The sequence below is a fragment of the Cebus imitator genome, unplaced genomic scaffold (genome assembly GCF_001604975.1).
Source record: "Cebus imitator isolate Cc_AM_T3 unplaced genomic scaffold, Cebus_imitator-1.0 Scaffold9, whole genome shotgun sequence".
NCBI lineage: Eukaryota > Metazoa > Chordata > Mammalia > Primates > Cebidae > Cebus > Cebus imitator.
In genome coordinates this window covers 12,485,446-12,501,359 of record NW_016107324.1, presented here as the reverse complement: position 1 = coordinate 12,501,359, position 15,914 = coordinate 12,485,446, and the positions used below count along the sequence as shown (strand labels likewise).

The 15,914-nt window shown below is 44.0% G+C and overlaps 1 protein-coding gene across 13 annotated transcripts in view; it reads right to left on the bottom strand.

Moving 5' to 3' along the window:
• Positions 1–15,914, bottom strand: part of PPIP5K1 (diphosphoinositol pentakisphosphate kinase 1) — a 57,985-nt gene that overhangs the window by 19,185 nt on the left and 22,886 nt on the right. For 8 of the 13 annotated variants that reach the window (XM_037744745.1, XM_037744758.1, XM_037744762.1 and 5 more), the window contains 5 exons: positions 13,077–13,167; positions 9,494–9,619; positions 8,736–8,798; positions 4,962–5,144; positions 3,394–3,531 (listed from right to left, as the gene is read on the bottom strand). In XM_037744745.1, coding sequence (XP_037600673.1) covers positions 3,394–3,531; positions 4,962–5,144; positions 8,736–8,798; positions 9,494–9,619; positions 13,077–13,167 — 601 coding nt within the window. The remainder of the gene's footprint in view (positions 1–3,393; positions 3,532–4,961; positions 5,145–8,735; positions 8,799–9,493; positions 9,620–13,076; positions 13,168–15,914) is intronic. The other 5 variants (XM_017546125.2, XM_037744777.1, XM_017546095.2 and 2 more) reach the window with 4 other exon arrangements.

Genomic DNA, 15,914 nt, shown 5'->3' with positions numbered 1-15,914 from the left:
CGGGGTTTCACCATGTTGACCGGGATGGTCTCGATCTCTTGACCTCGTGATCCACCTGCCTCGGCCTCCCAAAGTGCTGGGATTACAGGCTTGAGCCACCGCGCCCGGCCTGTTGGAGTTTTCTATTTTATTGATTGATTGATTGAGACAGGGTCTCACTCTGTCACCCAGGCTGGAGTGCAGTAGCACAATCTCAGCTCACTGTAACCTCAACCTCCCAGGCTCAGGAGATCCTCCCACCTCAGCCTCTCAAATAGCTGAGACCACAGGTGCATGCCATCATGCCTGGCTAATTTTTTTTTTTGGTAGAGATGGGGTTTTGTCACGTTGCTCAGGCTGATCCTGAAATCTTGAACTCAAGCAATCTGTCAGCCTTAGCCTCCCAAAGTGCTGGGATTACAGGTGTGAGCCACCACCACGCCCAGCTGAGTTTTCGTTTGTTTTTTAATTTTTTTTTTTTTTTTTTTAGAGACGGAGTCTCACTCTGTTGCCCAGGCTGGAGTGCAGTGGTGCAATCTCAGCTCACTACAACTGCCACCTCCCAGGTTCTAGCAATTCTTCTGCCTCAGTCTCGTGAGTAGCTGGGGCTACAGGCACATGCCACTATGCCCAGCTAATTTTTTGTATTTTAATAGAGACAGGGTTTCACCATGTTGCCCAGGCTGGTCTTGAACTCCTGAACTCAGGCAATCAACCCACCTCAGTCTCCCAGAGTGCTAGGATTACAGGCGTGAGCCACCGCACCCAGCCTTAAAATATTTACTGAAATATTCAATTTTCTATCAAAACATTTAAGAATTGCAAATCAGAAAATAAACTAATTCAACTTTAAAAAAATAAATTAAGTGAGTCTCTTGTGGACACTTTTAAAAGTGCATTCTGGCCGGGTGTGGTGGCTCACACTTGTAACCCCAGCACTTTGGGAGGCTGAGGTGGGTAGATCACCTGAGATCAGGAGTTCAAGACCAGCCTGGCCAACGTGGTGAAATCTTATCTCTACTAAAAATATAAAAATTAGCCAGTCGGGGTGGCATCCCAGCCTGGGTAACACAGCAAAACTCCATCTCAAAAATTAAAAAAAAAAAAAGTGCCTCCTGGCCAGGTGTGGTGGCTCACACCTGTAACCCCAGCACTCTGGGAAGCTGAAGCAGGTGGATCACGAGGTCAGAAGATTGAGACCATCCTTGTTAACATGGTGAAACCCTGTCTCTACTAAAAACATAAAAAATTAGCTGGGTGGGGTGGCATGTGCCTGTAGTCTCAGCTCCTTGGGAGGCTAAGGCAGGAGAATCGCTTGCATTATGGCCTGGGAGACAAAGTGAGACTCTGTCTCAAACAACAAAAAAAAAAACAAAATACATCCTGAGGCTGGGCACAGGTTGTTCACTTGCCTTACAGTGTTTTTAAGGCATGTTCTCTGCACAGCCACTTTTCTGCCCTGAGCAAGTTAAAGTTAGGCAAAACAAAGGTAGGTACCTTGTGTCAGTCCTTTAAGCAGCCCACCAACAGATTAGAAAAGACAAAATTCTTTGAGAATAGGGTCTTCTCTGCTCCCTCTGGAACCTGGTACCAGGTTCCCACATCGACAACATGGGCTGTCATCTTCAAAAGCACAACCAAGCCAGGGAGGCAGGGTGGGACAAGGGTGAGTAAATAATGTTGCAAAGTTTTTCTGCCATTTTTAGGTTGCCTCTTTCTGGATTCAGCATTTTCCTAGTTTCTGCAAATCTTTGACTATTCTCCAGAGTTCTGACAATGCTGGTTCTGATAGTTTTTGCTTACTTTTTGGTGTTTCTGTGAATCAACAAGCCCTTTAGATTAGATAAGTCATGTATCTAATACATGATTTAATTTTTACATTTAGATTTCTGATCCATATGGAGTTTGTCATGGTATATAGTGTAGGTTCAATTTTAACTGTTGTCAAATGGCTATTCAATTATCCCCAGTCTATTTAGTAAACAGTCTTTCTGGCCAGGTGTGGTAGCTCACACCTGTAATCCCAGCACTTTGGGAGACTGAGGCAAATGAATCACCTGAGATCAAAAGTTCAAGACCAGCCCGGGCAACATGGCAAAACCCCATCTCTACTAAAAATACAAAAATTAGCCAGGTATGGTGGCAGATGCATGTAATCCCAGCTATTTGGGAGGCTGAGGCAGGGAGAATTGCTTCAACACCAAAGGCAGAGGTTGCAGTGAGCTGAAATTGTGCCACTGCACTCTAGCCTGGGCGACAGAGTGAGACTCTAACTCAAAAAAAAAAAAAAAAAAGTCTGTCATACTTGTAATACCAGCACTTTGAGAGACCAAGGCAGGAGGATCATTTGAGCCCAGGAGTTCCAGGCTGCAGTGAGCTAGGATTGCAAAGATCAAAACTAAAATGATGTTTTATAGAATGTTTTAAAATATGGTAGGGCTAGTATTTGCTCATTGTTCTTCTTTTCAGGGTTTTCTTCACTTCTCTCTCTCTCTCTCTCATTCTCTCTCTCTCTCTCTCTTTTTCTCTCTCTCTTTTTAGGTACAATCTTGCTCTGTCCACCCAGGGTAGAGGGCAGTGGCATGATCATAGCTCACTGCAGCCTTGAACTCCTGGGTTCAAGTGATCCTCCTACTTCAACATACCAAGTAGATGAGACTACAGGCACATACCACAATGCCTAGCTTTTGTTTTATTTTCCGGAGAGATGGGGGGGATCTCACAATGTTGCACAGGCTAGTCTTGAACTCCTGGCCTCAATAATCCTCTTGCCTCAGCCTCCCGAATCACTGGGATTATAAACGTGAGCCACTACATCCAACTCATTCTTCACTGTGCTTGCTTGTTTTTCAATGAAAATTTCAGAACTGATATGTTTGATTTTAGAAAAACCATATTTTTATTGGTATCATGTTAAATTAATTACCTTAGAAAGGAGTGATATTTTTATGATGTTTAGTTGGCCTATGCAATTATCCTTTTCTTTTTTTTTTGAGATGGAGTCTCTGTCACCCAGGCTGGAGTGCAGTGGCACAATCTTGGCTCACTGCAACCTCTGCCTCCTGGGCTCAAGCAATTCTCCCACCTTAGCCTCCCAAATGGCTGGAACTATAGAAACACACCACCATGCTCAGCTCATTGTGGTATTTTTTTTTTCAGTAGAAACAGGGTTTCACCATGTTGGCCAGGCTGGTCTCAAACTCCTGACCTTAGGTGATTCACCTGCCTTGGCGTCCCAAAGTGCTGGGATAATAGGCATGAGCCACCACATCTGGCCAGCAATTATACATTTTTAAGTGTATTTTTGTGTCTTTGTGGGCTGCCTAACTAGCTTTTTAATTTATTACTTTCTTATATTCTAGGAAACATGGGAATAGGAAAAGAGAGAAAGGTACAAAATAAAAATATCCATACCTGCAGATGCCTGTGCCTGGGTATCAGTGTGGCGCTGGCAGACCCTACTCAAGAATTCACTCACTTGACGTAGGGAAAGGGCATTATGCAGTGTTTCCAGAGGGTAGATGGTAGGCACCATGGAACACCCTTCAAATCCTGTTTGAAAAGAGATGGGCAAAGTCAATGTTATTCCTGCCAGATATACCCCAACTGGCCAAGGAAGCATGGAGAGTCCCTGAGAGCCATCAGGAGAGTCCGTGGCTTTTGGAGTGTGGGGTATCCAAGACTCTTAGGAGAGGGAACTCTTTAGAGCCCCTAGGGGAGTCTGTTTTTCTCACCTCCAGATTTCCTAAAACATCTACCTGCTAAGGTCTCCAGGTGAATCAAATCACCTCTCATGCTACCTATGGAGAGCCTGTAATGTTCCATGGAAAAATCAACACAATCCCAGTAGGGTAAGCACCAACATTGCTCTCATACTTTCTGGAGGAATAAAACAAGGATCCAGAGATAAGGAGTGAAACTGCAGATCTAACATGAGATAGGGAGCTGGGAAGAAACAGCAGATTTTGGGTATCATGAATAAGAGAACCAGATTAAGGAGAAGGACATGAAATCTGAGAAGGAGTTCATGCAAATTTAGGATATGGGTAGAAAGGCTAGAATACTTGGATGCAAACTGGAGGACATGCAATACACATGAAGCTCAGCCCAGGAAAACCACATGCATGAACAGGATGGGGATGGAAGTTCTTTCTTGGTAATTTCCATCACAGCAAAGCTTCACCCTTCTGATCTACTAGAAAACCCCAGACTTGCTAAGATCTTTCTGCTGATTCTCTGCTCTAAACCCAAGAATTCCAATGTAGGTCTATCAATCTGGGTAGGGTCAAGGGTAAACATAAATACGTAACCTGAATACTAGGGACTGGTGATGGAAAAAAATGTCTCCATTGGAGGATCAAGAAACACACATTCCAACCACTTTCTCAGTCCCCAATCTTTCCTATGCCTCCTCAACATCTCCTTAAAAGGACTAAGGGTAGGCGGGACAACAATGTCTATGCAAGATAGCCTCCTGTTCACCAGTGACTAAAACCCGTAACTCAAAAGGATTATACTTGACCATTTTCTAACTTTTGGCCTTTGTTTGCCCCAAGGATACAATTGAGGCCTCTGTGCCTCAATTTCCCCTGAGATCTAGTGGGAGGAGGGCAGGAGAGATATTGTCTCTAGCTCCTCAGGGTGGCTAGAAAAACATTTGGACTTGGAGATGGTGGTAGTAGAGGGTTAGAGTGGTAAGAACAGATTCCAAGGCAAGAGATTACTCCTGTATTGAACAGAATTGGGGAATGAGTAACATTAGGGGGTGGTGAGAAAGGAGAATAGGAAGGGGATGAGCAGCCAATGCTACAGCTACCAGGCAGTCCAGCCCCAATCCCATCCAAGCAACTAAATGCAAGTTACATAACCTTAAGGCAAATAGGAGAAAGAAACAGGTGGGCTCTCCTGCCAGAAGTGCAATAAGCAAAGCAGTCAGTCCCAGCCAGGGTAGTGGCAGCAGCCAGCTTGGTGGCAGGGGGTACCGTAGAGGCACTCGGGGTCATCCTGGCCTGAGCGCAGCCAGTTCCGGAAGAGGCGCAGGTGGTAGGAGCACTGGTGCAGGTGATGCGCCAGCGTGGCATCCAAGGAGACTGGCCGGCCCCCTGTACAGTCAGAGGAAAAACTGCGCAGCAACCGGACCACAGGGTGCTGGTCATCCAGCAGCTCTGGAGGGGGTGAGGGGACCACGGCAGGAAGCACAAAGATAGAGAAAAAGAAGAGGGAGAGACAATGAGGGGGGCACTGACTAGCACAAGCATTACTGGGAGGTGGGGGCACTCAGATCCAAGGTCAGCTAAGAGAGAAGCAGAGATGGTCAGAGCCACTGGGCATCTCTTGCAGGGAAGAAGAGTAGTGTCATCACACAATGAGTCTGAAAGAAGGGATAGTGAGACCTCATCGTATAGCAATGCCCTCCCCTTCCTCCTTGAGCATAATTTAGTCGGTGCTTGTAGACAGCAGTCACATCATTGTGGACAGGGGTGAGCTGGCAGCTTTGTGGCTGGGAGCCTTGACTACAGCTTCAGGATTCCTCATCATTGGATAAACCCTACTTAGGGCCTGCATTCTCAGGTGAATGGATTTATGAAGTAGGGATAAAAAGGAAAAGTTCAGTCACTCAGAGAAAAGTGTCAAGAATGATACTGAGTATCAGGATAGTCAAGCTAAGAGAAAAGAAAGAAATAAAAAATAAAAAAATTAAAAATAATAATAATTTTTAAAAAGACAGTCAAGCTAAAAAGGCTCTTTTTAAGGGCAGGCCTTCTGGACCAGACTCTAGGATAGCCAAAGACAGGGATGGTATTAGGCAGATAGCACAGGAGACTGGCAGGAGACCAGGTGTAGAACTCCTTTAAAAGGGTACGTGTAAAAAAATGGAATCAATATGTGAAAATACCAACATTGACTAACCATCCTTTACCTTACTCTTGTTTAAACAATTAGTTTTTAAAAAGTATACATAAAACTTAGGACTTAGGAGATACGATATCCATTACAGAAGCTGAAAGTTAGATAATTTTATATTTTCTTCCCACTGCTGGTGAGTCTAACTGTACTTTTTTCAGCTGGTGAGTAAAAAAGCTTTGATTCTGAACCCCTCATTTTAGCTACTTGGCAAACTTTGTGGAAGCATGTAATTCAGCTACAAAAGGTTGAAGGCAGCCAAAGCCATGTGGAGAGGGCTATAAGAGGAACAATAGAGAAAGATCTTACAGAAAAGTTATGGGATCTTAAAACATGATGTGAGGATGGACAAGAACTTGAGTACAGGATGTTGGTATAGAGAAGGTAGAATCAAGGTAGCTGAGGATGACTGCTCCAAACTCCAGAAGTGGCTTCACAAGGTGATCCCATGTGGTCGTCAGAGACCTTAGCTTGGATGTCAGGAGAGACTTCAGCTGTACCTAAGCTAGTCTTGAGAGTACTAACTGTATGTACCAATGGTCACAAAGTTATATGGGTTCCTAAAAGATAATGGGCTTGACAAATCTAGTGGGCACACACTGACATTCTGGATGAGGGTGAGCCACAGTCTTTACCACTTTGCTAATTTACTTTGGTGAGTTCAACGTGCAGTTTAGTAACAGGCTATACTGGTGTGCTGGATATAGTCACAGCTCATCAGAACAGAGGCAGGGATAGGAGGAGGGCTGCTCTCTCATCAAAGTGTGGAGACACACTGCCTTGCCTCCTTTCCAAAGCCAGGTCCAGTATTTCCAGCTGCTGTTTCAAAGCCAAATATCATGGCAAGGAGATGGTGATGATGGACCTGCTTGACTAATCTGCCAAAAGCAACTACAGACAAAACATCCACTTTATAATTGCTGGTCAGTCAAGCAAGATCTTGGCCATGGAGGAGTGCCTTCATATTTCTTGAGGGTCAAACTGAATCTAGATAATCTTCCTTAGCAAGTGACATACAACTCCAAATTTCTCCTGTTGTCAATAGGTAGAGCCCAGATTCTTGCTTATTAAGCATGTTAGCCTCCAAGCTCCAGCATAAGCAAAACAAAGGAGGCCAGAAGACCCCCGAGGAAGTATGCAGGGTACTGGAGATCTTAAATTTGTTTTCCTGCATAATACCTGCATTTTCCAGGTAATTTTTTTCTCTCCTCCTTTTGGCAGAATTAATTCTTCTTCAACAGATGAGGCTGCTAAACAAGGCTTCAGGGAACTGGAGATATATGGGTCTGAAGATCTGTTTTATGGATTTGGGTCTTTTCTTATGGCACCTAAGAACCAGGAGATATGTGATTTGCTCGGATTTCAGGAGCCCACATTCCTCATACTATACTGTGGACTCTAAGTCCAAGTTCCAGGCTGTGCTACTGATGCATCAGGTTGTATTCTCGAGATGGCTGTGGCACATGAAGGCCAAAAGAGCTTGAAGCTAAATGAACAGGCACACCCATGATGCTCTGAAAGGGGACTCCTGCCACAGGCACAAATGGGAGCCTGGGGGCAGAGATAAACTGAACCAGCGTAGACTGGTCAACCTAGGGAGAGATTTGAGCAGTGCCTTATGAGATGTACAACCTGACTGGGCTAAAATCTAGCAGCTGCCACTTGCTAGACAATAGGAGATTAGCACATAGAGGTTTTCTAGTCAGTAAGCCAGCCTAATTTTACTTCCCTCAGAGAGTCTTAGCTCTTGAATAGAAGAAAACTATCTCTAAAAAAAAACCTAGATTTGCCTTGAAGACAAAATACAATACAGAGAGAAAACAACTAAGGATACCAAGGATAAAACTTTGAAAGAGAGTGAGCCTGGGTTCTCCTGCAATACCCTACAAAGTGACCATACCCTTCAGTTCATGCTTTATAGAGATCTCCAAACTCTCCCACCTTAGTGTGGGCAGACCCAGTTCTTCAATGTTCTTAAAATATTATTCATTCCTAAGCTCCCCCAGCATCCCCAGCAGACATCTCAACTCTTCAAGCTTCTCTGCGATAGCTTTACCATAGGTAGGCTGGTGCCACATGGAAACCACATTTTAAAAACTCAAGGTACAGTCCTTTTTCTTTTACCTACTACCTCCTACTCCTTTCTTTTTATTCTTGTATCCCAAAGCAACCTGGGCTCTTGTTTTTGAGGCCCAGGCACTAGGTTAGTAGTAACATAAAGCAAATGTCAGGAGCACAAGAGCCACATAAAATACACACAATGGCAGGAGAAATAAATATGGAGATGGGAAACTGTATACTCAAGACCAACACCCTTATAAGTAGGCTTAGGAGCTGGGAATTGCAGCATTGCTCCAAAGAGGAACAAACTAGTCATCCACATCCACCCCAACAAAAGAGTTGGAGAAAAACCAGAAAGATCAAAATTATATAAGCTGAGGAGTTAGGGGTATGAGGGAAGAAAAGAAATGGAATCAATCTAGGAAACATTATTTCCATCCTAAGAAGGGGAAACATCATATCTGTACACAGCCTGGCAGTCATGTGATAGGAAAGGGAGAGGTTTAATCAGTGTTTTGGTGGTGATGCTGACAAAAGCAACATAATGGTGATGATGGTGATTATGGAAGTAAGACCCTGAGTTGCCACAGGGATGGGGCAGCCAGGCTACAGCCAAGACTAAGGCTGTCACAAGGAAACCATCCCAGGAGGGACACTTAGTGAGTGGCTCATTCAGAGACAGCAAGGTATCAACACAGTGGAAGGAGAGGCAAAGTCAGTGTCAAAACTCAGTTAAGTGTCTACAGGTGACATGGTGAGGAGGAATGACATTGAGTCAGAAGCAAACGTACCGTTAGTCGGATGCTTTGCAAACGACACAGAAAATCGTTTTACGGCCGGGACAAACAAGAGCTCTGGGGAGAAAAGACATCATGGGGATTATACCCACCCTTGTCCCCACCCTCTGCTCTGGAGTTTGCCCGCAAGATATTCTGTTCTTTAAAGTTATTTATCTGATCTGCTCCCCTCCCGACCCCTTGGATTTCTAACACGTCAATCTCTTTTCCTTTGGTAATCTCCTAAGAATCTATGTAGTCATCTCTACCACAATACATTTCTACAAACAACCCTAATTTTACTACTATGTCCTCTTTCTGGTCATTCAGAAATAAAATCTTCATAGAAATATTCATCCCTTCCCCCAGACTCTTTCCATATTATCTTTTCTGCCTTAGCTGAGCAATATTCCCTTCCCTAAACCCAATTTCCTGGTTTTAATCGAGGTTCCACTACATTCTTCCTAACCATGCATCATCCTCTTTGGTCCTTACCCCTACAGGCCAGAATCCAGTAAAGAGTACAAACTGATGCAGCAGAACTGTATGTGGGAGATTATGAAGGGATAAGCATAAATAAGTAGTATTTTTATGGCAAGAGGGAATGCAAATGGAGGGATGGAAGGGGTCCTGGTTCCTTCTCTCATCTATTACTGATGAAGAAAACTTGTTATAAGGTCAGTGTCATCTTTAAGCATGAATAGTTCTTGAGCTACGTCCTTGCTGAGAGACAAGTGAAGAAAGCAGTTATCCCCCAAAACCCACCCACATACCATCTCGGTGCTTCAGACTGGCAGGTGGTAGCTTTTTGCCATGGCTGCGGGCGTAGTCCTGAAGATTCGGGGCGCTGGAGGAGCCACCCAGCACTGTGGTGCTGAACAGCCCTGTGCACTGTGAGCCTGCAAGGCCGGGAGGGCATTAGTAGCCACATAAAGCTGCAACTATCATACAGAAGTATACACAACTTCACATGATAACATCAAGACACACACACAGCCATTCACAGCCACCACCATGTGGCTATTCCACATAACCACAAATGGCTTTATACTTGTCCATAGTCACAGTGGGCAAGCAAAAGGGGGATTCTTCTGAAGAGCTACATGGCAGAGACAAGAGGCCACTACAAATACAGGGTTAGTCATATTAGGGAATTCAAAGCTACTGAAAGGGACAGACTGCTCTCCAGGTGACTCTCAGAAATGTTAAAATAATAGCTCCCTCTAGATTCCCCCTAGATTTAATTCAGCACCCCTTACCCTGGATATATGGCTTGAGAAACACAGAAATCTAGTCCTTGTAGATTTGAAAGGAAAAGGCTTTGACTGAAACTAGAGACTGGGTTCTGAGCACTCACCTGGCACCCTTCCAATCCTTCCTAATTTATTCATCCAACATCCCTTCCCTTCAGGCCTTTTTACCTTTCCCAAGAATGAAAGTATAAGACTCACAGTATTTTTTTTTTTTTTTTGACAGAGTCTCACTCTGTTGCCCAGGCTGGAGTGTAGTAGCACAATCATAGCTCATTGCAACCTTGATCTCCCAGGCTCAAGTGATCCTCTCACCTCAGCCTCCAGAGTAGCTTGGATCACAAGCGCACACTACCATGCCTGGACAATTTTTTTTTATTTTTAGTAGAAACGAGGTCTCACTATGTTGCCCAGGTTGGTCTCTAACTCCTGAGTTCAATTGATCCTCCCACCTTGGCCTCCCATAGTGCTGGGATTATAGGCGTGAGCCACAGCCCTCTACCTCATTGAAATTTTTAAGCTAGAAGGGACTCAGATCATGCAGTCCAACTTGCTTATTTTAGAGATGAAGAAACTGAGATCCAAAAGGGACCTCCTTTACTCAAGGTCACACAGTCTGTTAGAGGCTAAGCTGGAGTAGAATCCAGGTTTCCTGACTCTGAGGACCAACTGTACTGTTAGAAAGTAAATAACTATTTTTTAGGAACCAGCACAGTTTCTGAAGTCAAGATGGATGCAAATTGAAGGGCATGTGAAGAGTAAGTTGATTATATGTAGAGCATGCCTATTATGTGATGAGCACCTACTAAGAAGGAATACAGGAAACAACAACAAAAAGACATGTTTTTTCTGCTTGTTGTCTTGTCAGCCTATGTTCAAAGCCAGTTCCCCATACATATAAATTCAAAGAAAGCAAAAAGAACTCCATTGCCAATGAAAGGATTAAATAAAATTTGAATAATCTCTGAAGGAAATAAATCATACCAGTCGCTGTCCCCAACAGCTGATCTAGAGGAGGGTTAGGACTCCATGGTCCCTTTTCCTACTACAGCCTATAAGGACAGAGTGGCCAAGAATAAAGAATAAACAAGACTGACACCCAAGTTCTCTGGATTTGCCCCTCTACTTCCAAATCCATCTTAGCCAAGACCCTGGGTTTGGTCTGGGACTTAACATTCATAGAGGAAATGGATAGAGTGTAAAGGAGGTCAATTCTCCTTGAGACCACAAAGAAAGGACCATGGTTTCGGGGTCCCAGGATTTCAGGGTCACCAGAACGATCAGGAAGTTCAGATAGCTGATGATTTCCATGCTGGAATTCAGGTCCTCTCCTCTATAAAGCAACTTCCTCTACCTTTCATGCTCAAACAGGCTCTGGAATGAGATTCCAGAGAGTAATAACAGTTGCTAAATATGACTGCTTTTCTTCAGAGAAGCTAAAACTAGCTGGCTGTATCCCAGACCACCCCAAGCTTTGTCCTACATACACTTCCTCCACTGAATACTTTTCTGGTGCAGTCGTGCCAACTCTGCTCTGCCCAGTCCTCAGATCACCTCAGAGGGTGGTCTCTACCTTACCACTACCATCTGTCAACCAGTTCCATGTCCATAATTCTGCCTTGTTCTTGAAAGCATTCCCATGGCCCACTTAACTGGGCCAGACACACCTATCCTCATTTCTAGTCTATCTGATACCTAGACACACCTATCCTCGTTTCTAGTCTATCTGAAACCTATTCTTTACTGGGACTTCTGGGAAGACAGGTCCATGTCACGGATCTAGATTACTTTTTTTTTTTTTTTGAGGCAGAGTCTCACCTAGGCTGGAATACAGTGGCGCAATCTCAGCTCACTGCATACTCCATCTTCCGGGTTCAAGCAATTCTCGTGCCTCAACCTCCCACATAGCTGGCATTATAAGGCATGTACCACCGTGTTGGCCAATTTTTGTATTTGTAGTAGAGATGGGGTTTCACCATGTTGGCCAGGCTAGTCTCGAACTCCTGACCTCACTCAAGTGATCTGCCTGCCTTGGCCTCCCAAAGTGCTGGGATTATAGCTGCTGCGCCTGGCCGGATCTACACATTTGTCATTTATTTCTCATGACCCAAACCATCTTCCTCATTTCAGGAATCTAGAAGGCAACTTGTTCTCATAAAATTAGCCTGGGAAGTTAACAAAACCTTTCTTCCCCTTGCTGGTCCAAAACCTGATCATTTTGGGGCCAAGAAATTGGGTCCCGAGTACAAAGGCAACAGAAAAATTAGAGGCGCTAAATAGAATAATAGGACAAGATACAAAGAGCCAGGGGACCAAGTCCAGACCCCACACAATCATCTCTGACCTCCAGTTCTAGTTGCTGGCTCACAAGGCACTGTGCTCAGAGATAGCTCCTCCCAAGGACCGCCCCCCTCCACCCAAAGAATACAATACCCTCTGAGGCTTGGTCCTTCCTGCTGTCTGTGTTCTTATCAAATGCTGAATGATGTTCTCTACCCCTTTCCAGGGATCAAAAAATCAAGAGATATTTCCTCAAAGTCCTGAGAGATGCCTCTGCCACTACACCAGTCTCAGAAGGAAGGGGAAAAAGTTACAGGATTAGGAGATGATGGAGGAAAGGACAAGGTGGTAGGAAGGGCAAGAGCAGGGATATGAAAAACACAGGTTTCAGGGAAAGACATGGCACAATTCTTCAAATGAGGAATATGATATTTATGAAGGTTGCAAGTACCTCCGTTTATAGCTCTGTCCCTGATAACTCTGAAGGTTCAGAGTCTCCATGGCCCCTTAATGTCTGGGCTAGACTGAAGGGACAGATAAGGAATGAGAGGGAAAGCCAAAATAATGCCCTTTGACCAGGAAAATGTCGTTGGTATAGAAAACCAAGAGATAAACACCCTCCTGGGATGGAACAATTATCTGAGATCCAAGTTCACATCTAACTATGGATGATCCCACTTCATCCTCCCTACCCACCCCCCCCCGCCGATATTCCACTGACTGGATGGTCCCAAATCCCATGACAAAGGTTTCCCACAATAAAACTCTGAAGAACAGACAGACAATTTTTCCAAAAATAGATGAGAAATGCTGGAAAAAAGCATACCTAGGCCACTCTGCTTCATTTCTGTGGGTGGCCGTGAAGCTGAAAAGAGCCGGTAGCCACCAGGCCTTGAGGATGAAGTCTCAGAAAGTACCTGCAGAAAAAGGACTCTATATTAATCATTTTGCCACCTCAACCCAGAAGTATAAAGCCCAGGTCCTGAATTCTTGCCCCTATAAAGCCAAGCAATGTCAGAAAGTTTGGAAGAACCAAAAGATTTACAGGGGAAGAGGGATGAAAAGGGAATAGAGAATATACTTTATGGAGGGAACTATCAGGGAATCCTTCTATACTAGAAAACACTTCTATTTTCAAGATACCTGCCCCCACAGCCCTCCCATTCCCAATCTGAGTTTGAGAAATAATTATTCAACCATTCCTAGTTATCAATAGAGTGGAGTTTCCTAATTGTGTCTATCCCCCAACCAGACTCAGAAAGCCAATCACAATGGCTCAGCCACAAATAAGAAAGTCTGGCCACCCTCTCTTCTTTCTGTGGAACAGTTGAGGCTACTGTAACCATACTACATACTATACTACATTTCTTATTTGAACCAAGAAGGAATCCCTCCCCTCCAACTATCTCACTCCTAGAAACATGAAATACAATTCTTAAAATGCCCACAAGGGCCCAATCACACAACTCCCAACACACACTCATCCCAACCTAGATAGTGTCTGAGTTTCTAGATCCCAAAAAGCAAAACAAGAGGGTGAGGTAGGGAGGGACACCTGTGTGCAGGACGCCAGGTGAGTGGTGGACACAGCCCAGGGCTGCAGGCCGATGGCTGGGGAAGGCCGGGGGAGGTCTCCTGACCTCCTGCGGCGCCGTCCCCGCAAGGGGATCAGGTCCAGGTTCCCCGTGCACTGCATGTTCATGACCTGCAATCAGACCGGGTGAAAAGCCGGTCACGGCTCCTTTAAACCCCAGGCTCCCAAAAGCCCCAGTGCCCATAGGGCAGAGCTAATTACAGGGCTAGAGAGGATGACCAGCTAGGGTATAGATGTTATGAAGGTCATGGGTTTTATAATCTAAAATAGTTAAAAAATATGAGATGACAAGAGAAAAGAAGGGATGGGGGAAGGATGTAGTTGATAAGGATAAGACAGCCCAATGCCTACACTTATAGAGCAAGAAAGAGAAATATTAATATTAGTACTATAAGGCTTTGTGACCAAGGAGCAGAGAGATGATTTTCTTAAAAAGCTGAGGAAAATATCCTGGACAACTACCACCCTGGATAAGCCAGTCTAAGCAGCACTAGTAACTGAAAAGAAGGAATGTGATTACAATAGGAAAATTCCTATAGACCTAAAAGAAAGAAGTCAATCTTATCAAGTCTGAGAGATGATACACAGAGAGCTTTCCCTTGTCTGTGCCTTCCTTTTTTAAATTTTTAAAAAATTTTTGTAGAGACAGGATCTTGCCCAGGCTGGTTTCGAACTCTTGGCCTCCTCCCACTTAGGCCTCCTAAAGTGTTGGGATTACAGGTGTGATCCACCATACCCAGGTGCCTATGTCTTATGACTGCATAAACCAGAAAAAGGGGCTTCAAGCACAACAGCCCTAGGAGAGACTAGCAGACCATGTGAATAGGAAAGACATTTGGAGGAGCAGTTTACAGATGGAAGATTATGTGTCATTCTATCCATATGAGTATATGAGTATAAAGGGTAATAGAGTACTACAGATACCAACTTATACCTACACCACAAGGAGAAAATAATGCATATCCTACCTAAAGAAACTCTGTATATTACCAATGTCAATTTCACCTTAAAATAATCCAGAAGTAAAGAGTGAATCAAAAGAAGAGACTGCAGTTTATCTTCTCAGCTTTCTCCAAAATCTGAATTGCAAACCTTTTGCCGAACTAGATAAGCTAGTTATAGATTGTTCTGATATATCCCTAAAATGGAAAGACCAATTCCTCTAGGATAGAGACCTGGCACAGAGCCAGGTGACCAGAGTCCTCAGGTCAGAGTAGAATCCAAATCAGATAGTCAAAGTCTCTGAAACAGGGATAAATTGTGGTGTCAACAAGAATGAAAGTGATACAGAAGGAACTGGATGGGGGGGGAAAAAAGGGATGTAATTGGGCCAAAGACAGAAACAGTTCTTCCAGGAAAAAGACCAAAACAAAAACTTCAGCTGGTTAGCTGGACATGATATGAGATTAATAACACTTCCTTCCTCTAAGCTAGAGAACTAGGACGAGAACTAGAGACAAACTCCAAAAACAACAAAACACAGGCCCATGCTGACAAAGATCCTCATTAGAACAAAAGACAGACAGAGCTCTAGACTGACCCACTTTCTGGAACAACAGTACAGCTAAAGTGCCAGGTATTTGCTCCTCTCTGAGCTATAATGTTTACCCAAGGTGACAAACAGCTGGAGAGGGCCAATTTAATATCAATTGTATTATTATATTACTGTTTGTTGAGCATCCATAAGGGCGATACTACTCACATTTTACAGGTTAAAAAAATTGAGGTTTACAGAAGTTAAGGCCAGAGAAGTGTAGAGAAGTTACCCAGCCAAAGTCACACAGCTTCCAAGTATCACACTGGGATTTTGGCCCAGAGTTTATGCTGTTTCTACTAGATTTCCTCTTAAAGAACACTACCTTTTCAAATTCATCCAGAAACCTCCTCTTTAATCTTATCTCTTTAAACCCTTATCTCTCAGACACTTTTCAATGGCAACTCTTTAATCTGAGAAGTAACAACCAGGTTAAAGAAGCTCTATTGGGAGACCAGCTGTGAAAGAGAGATTAAGTAAAACATCAATCAGAGCAGGAGGACTCTGCTTCAAGTTCCAAGAGTCCCCACCAAGGG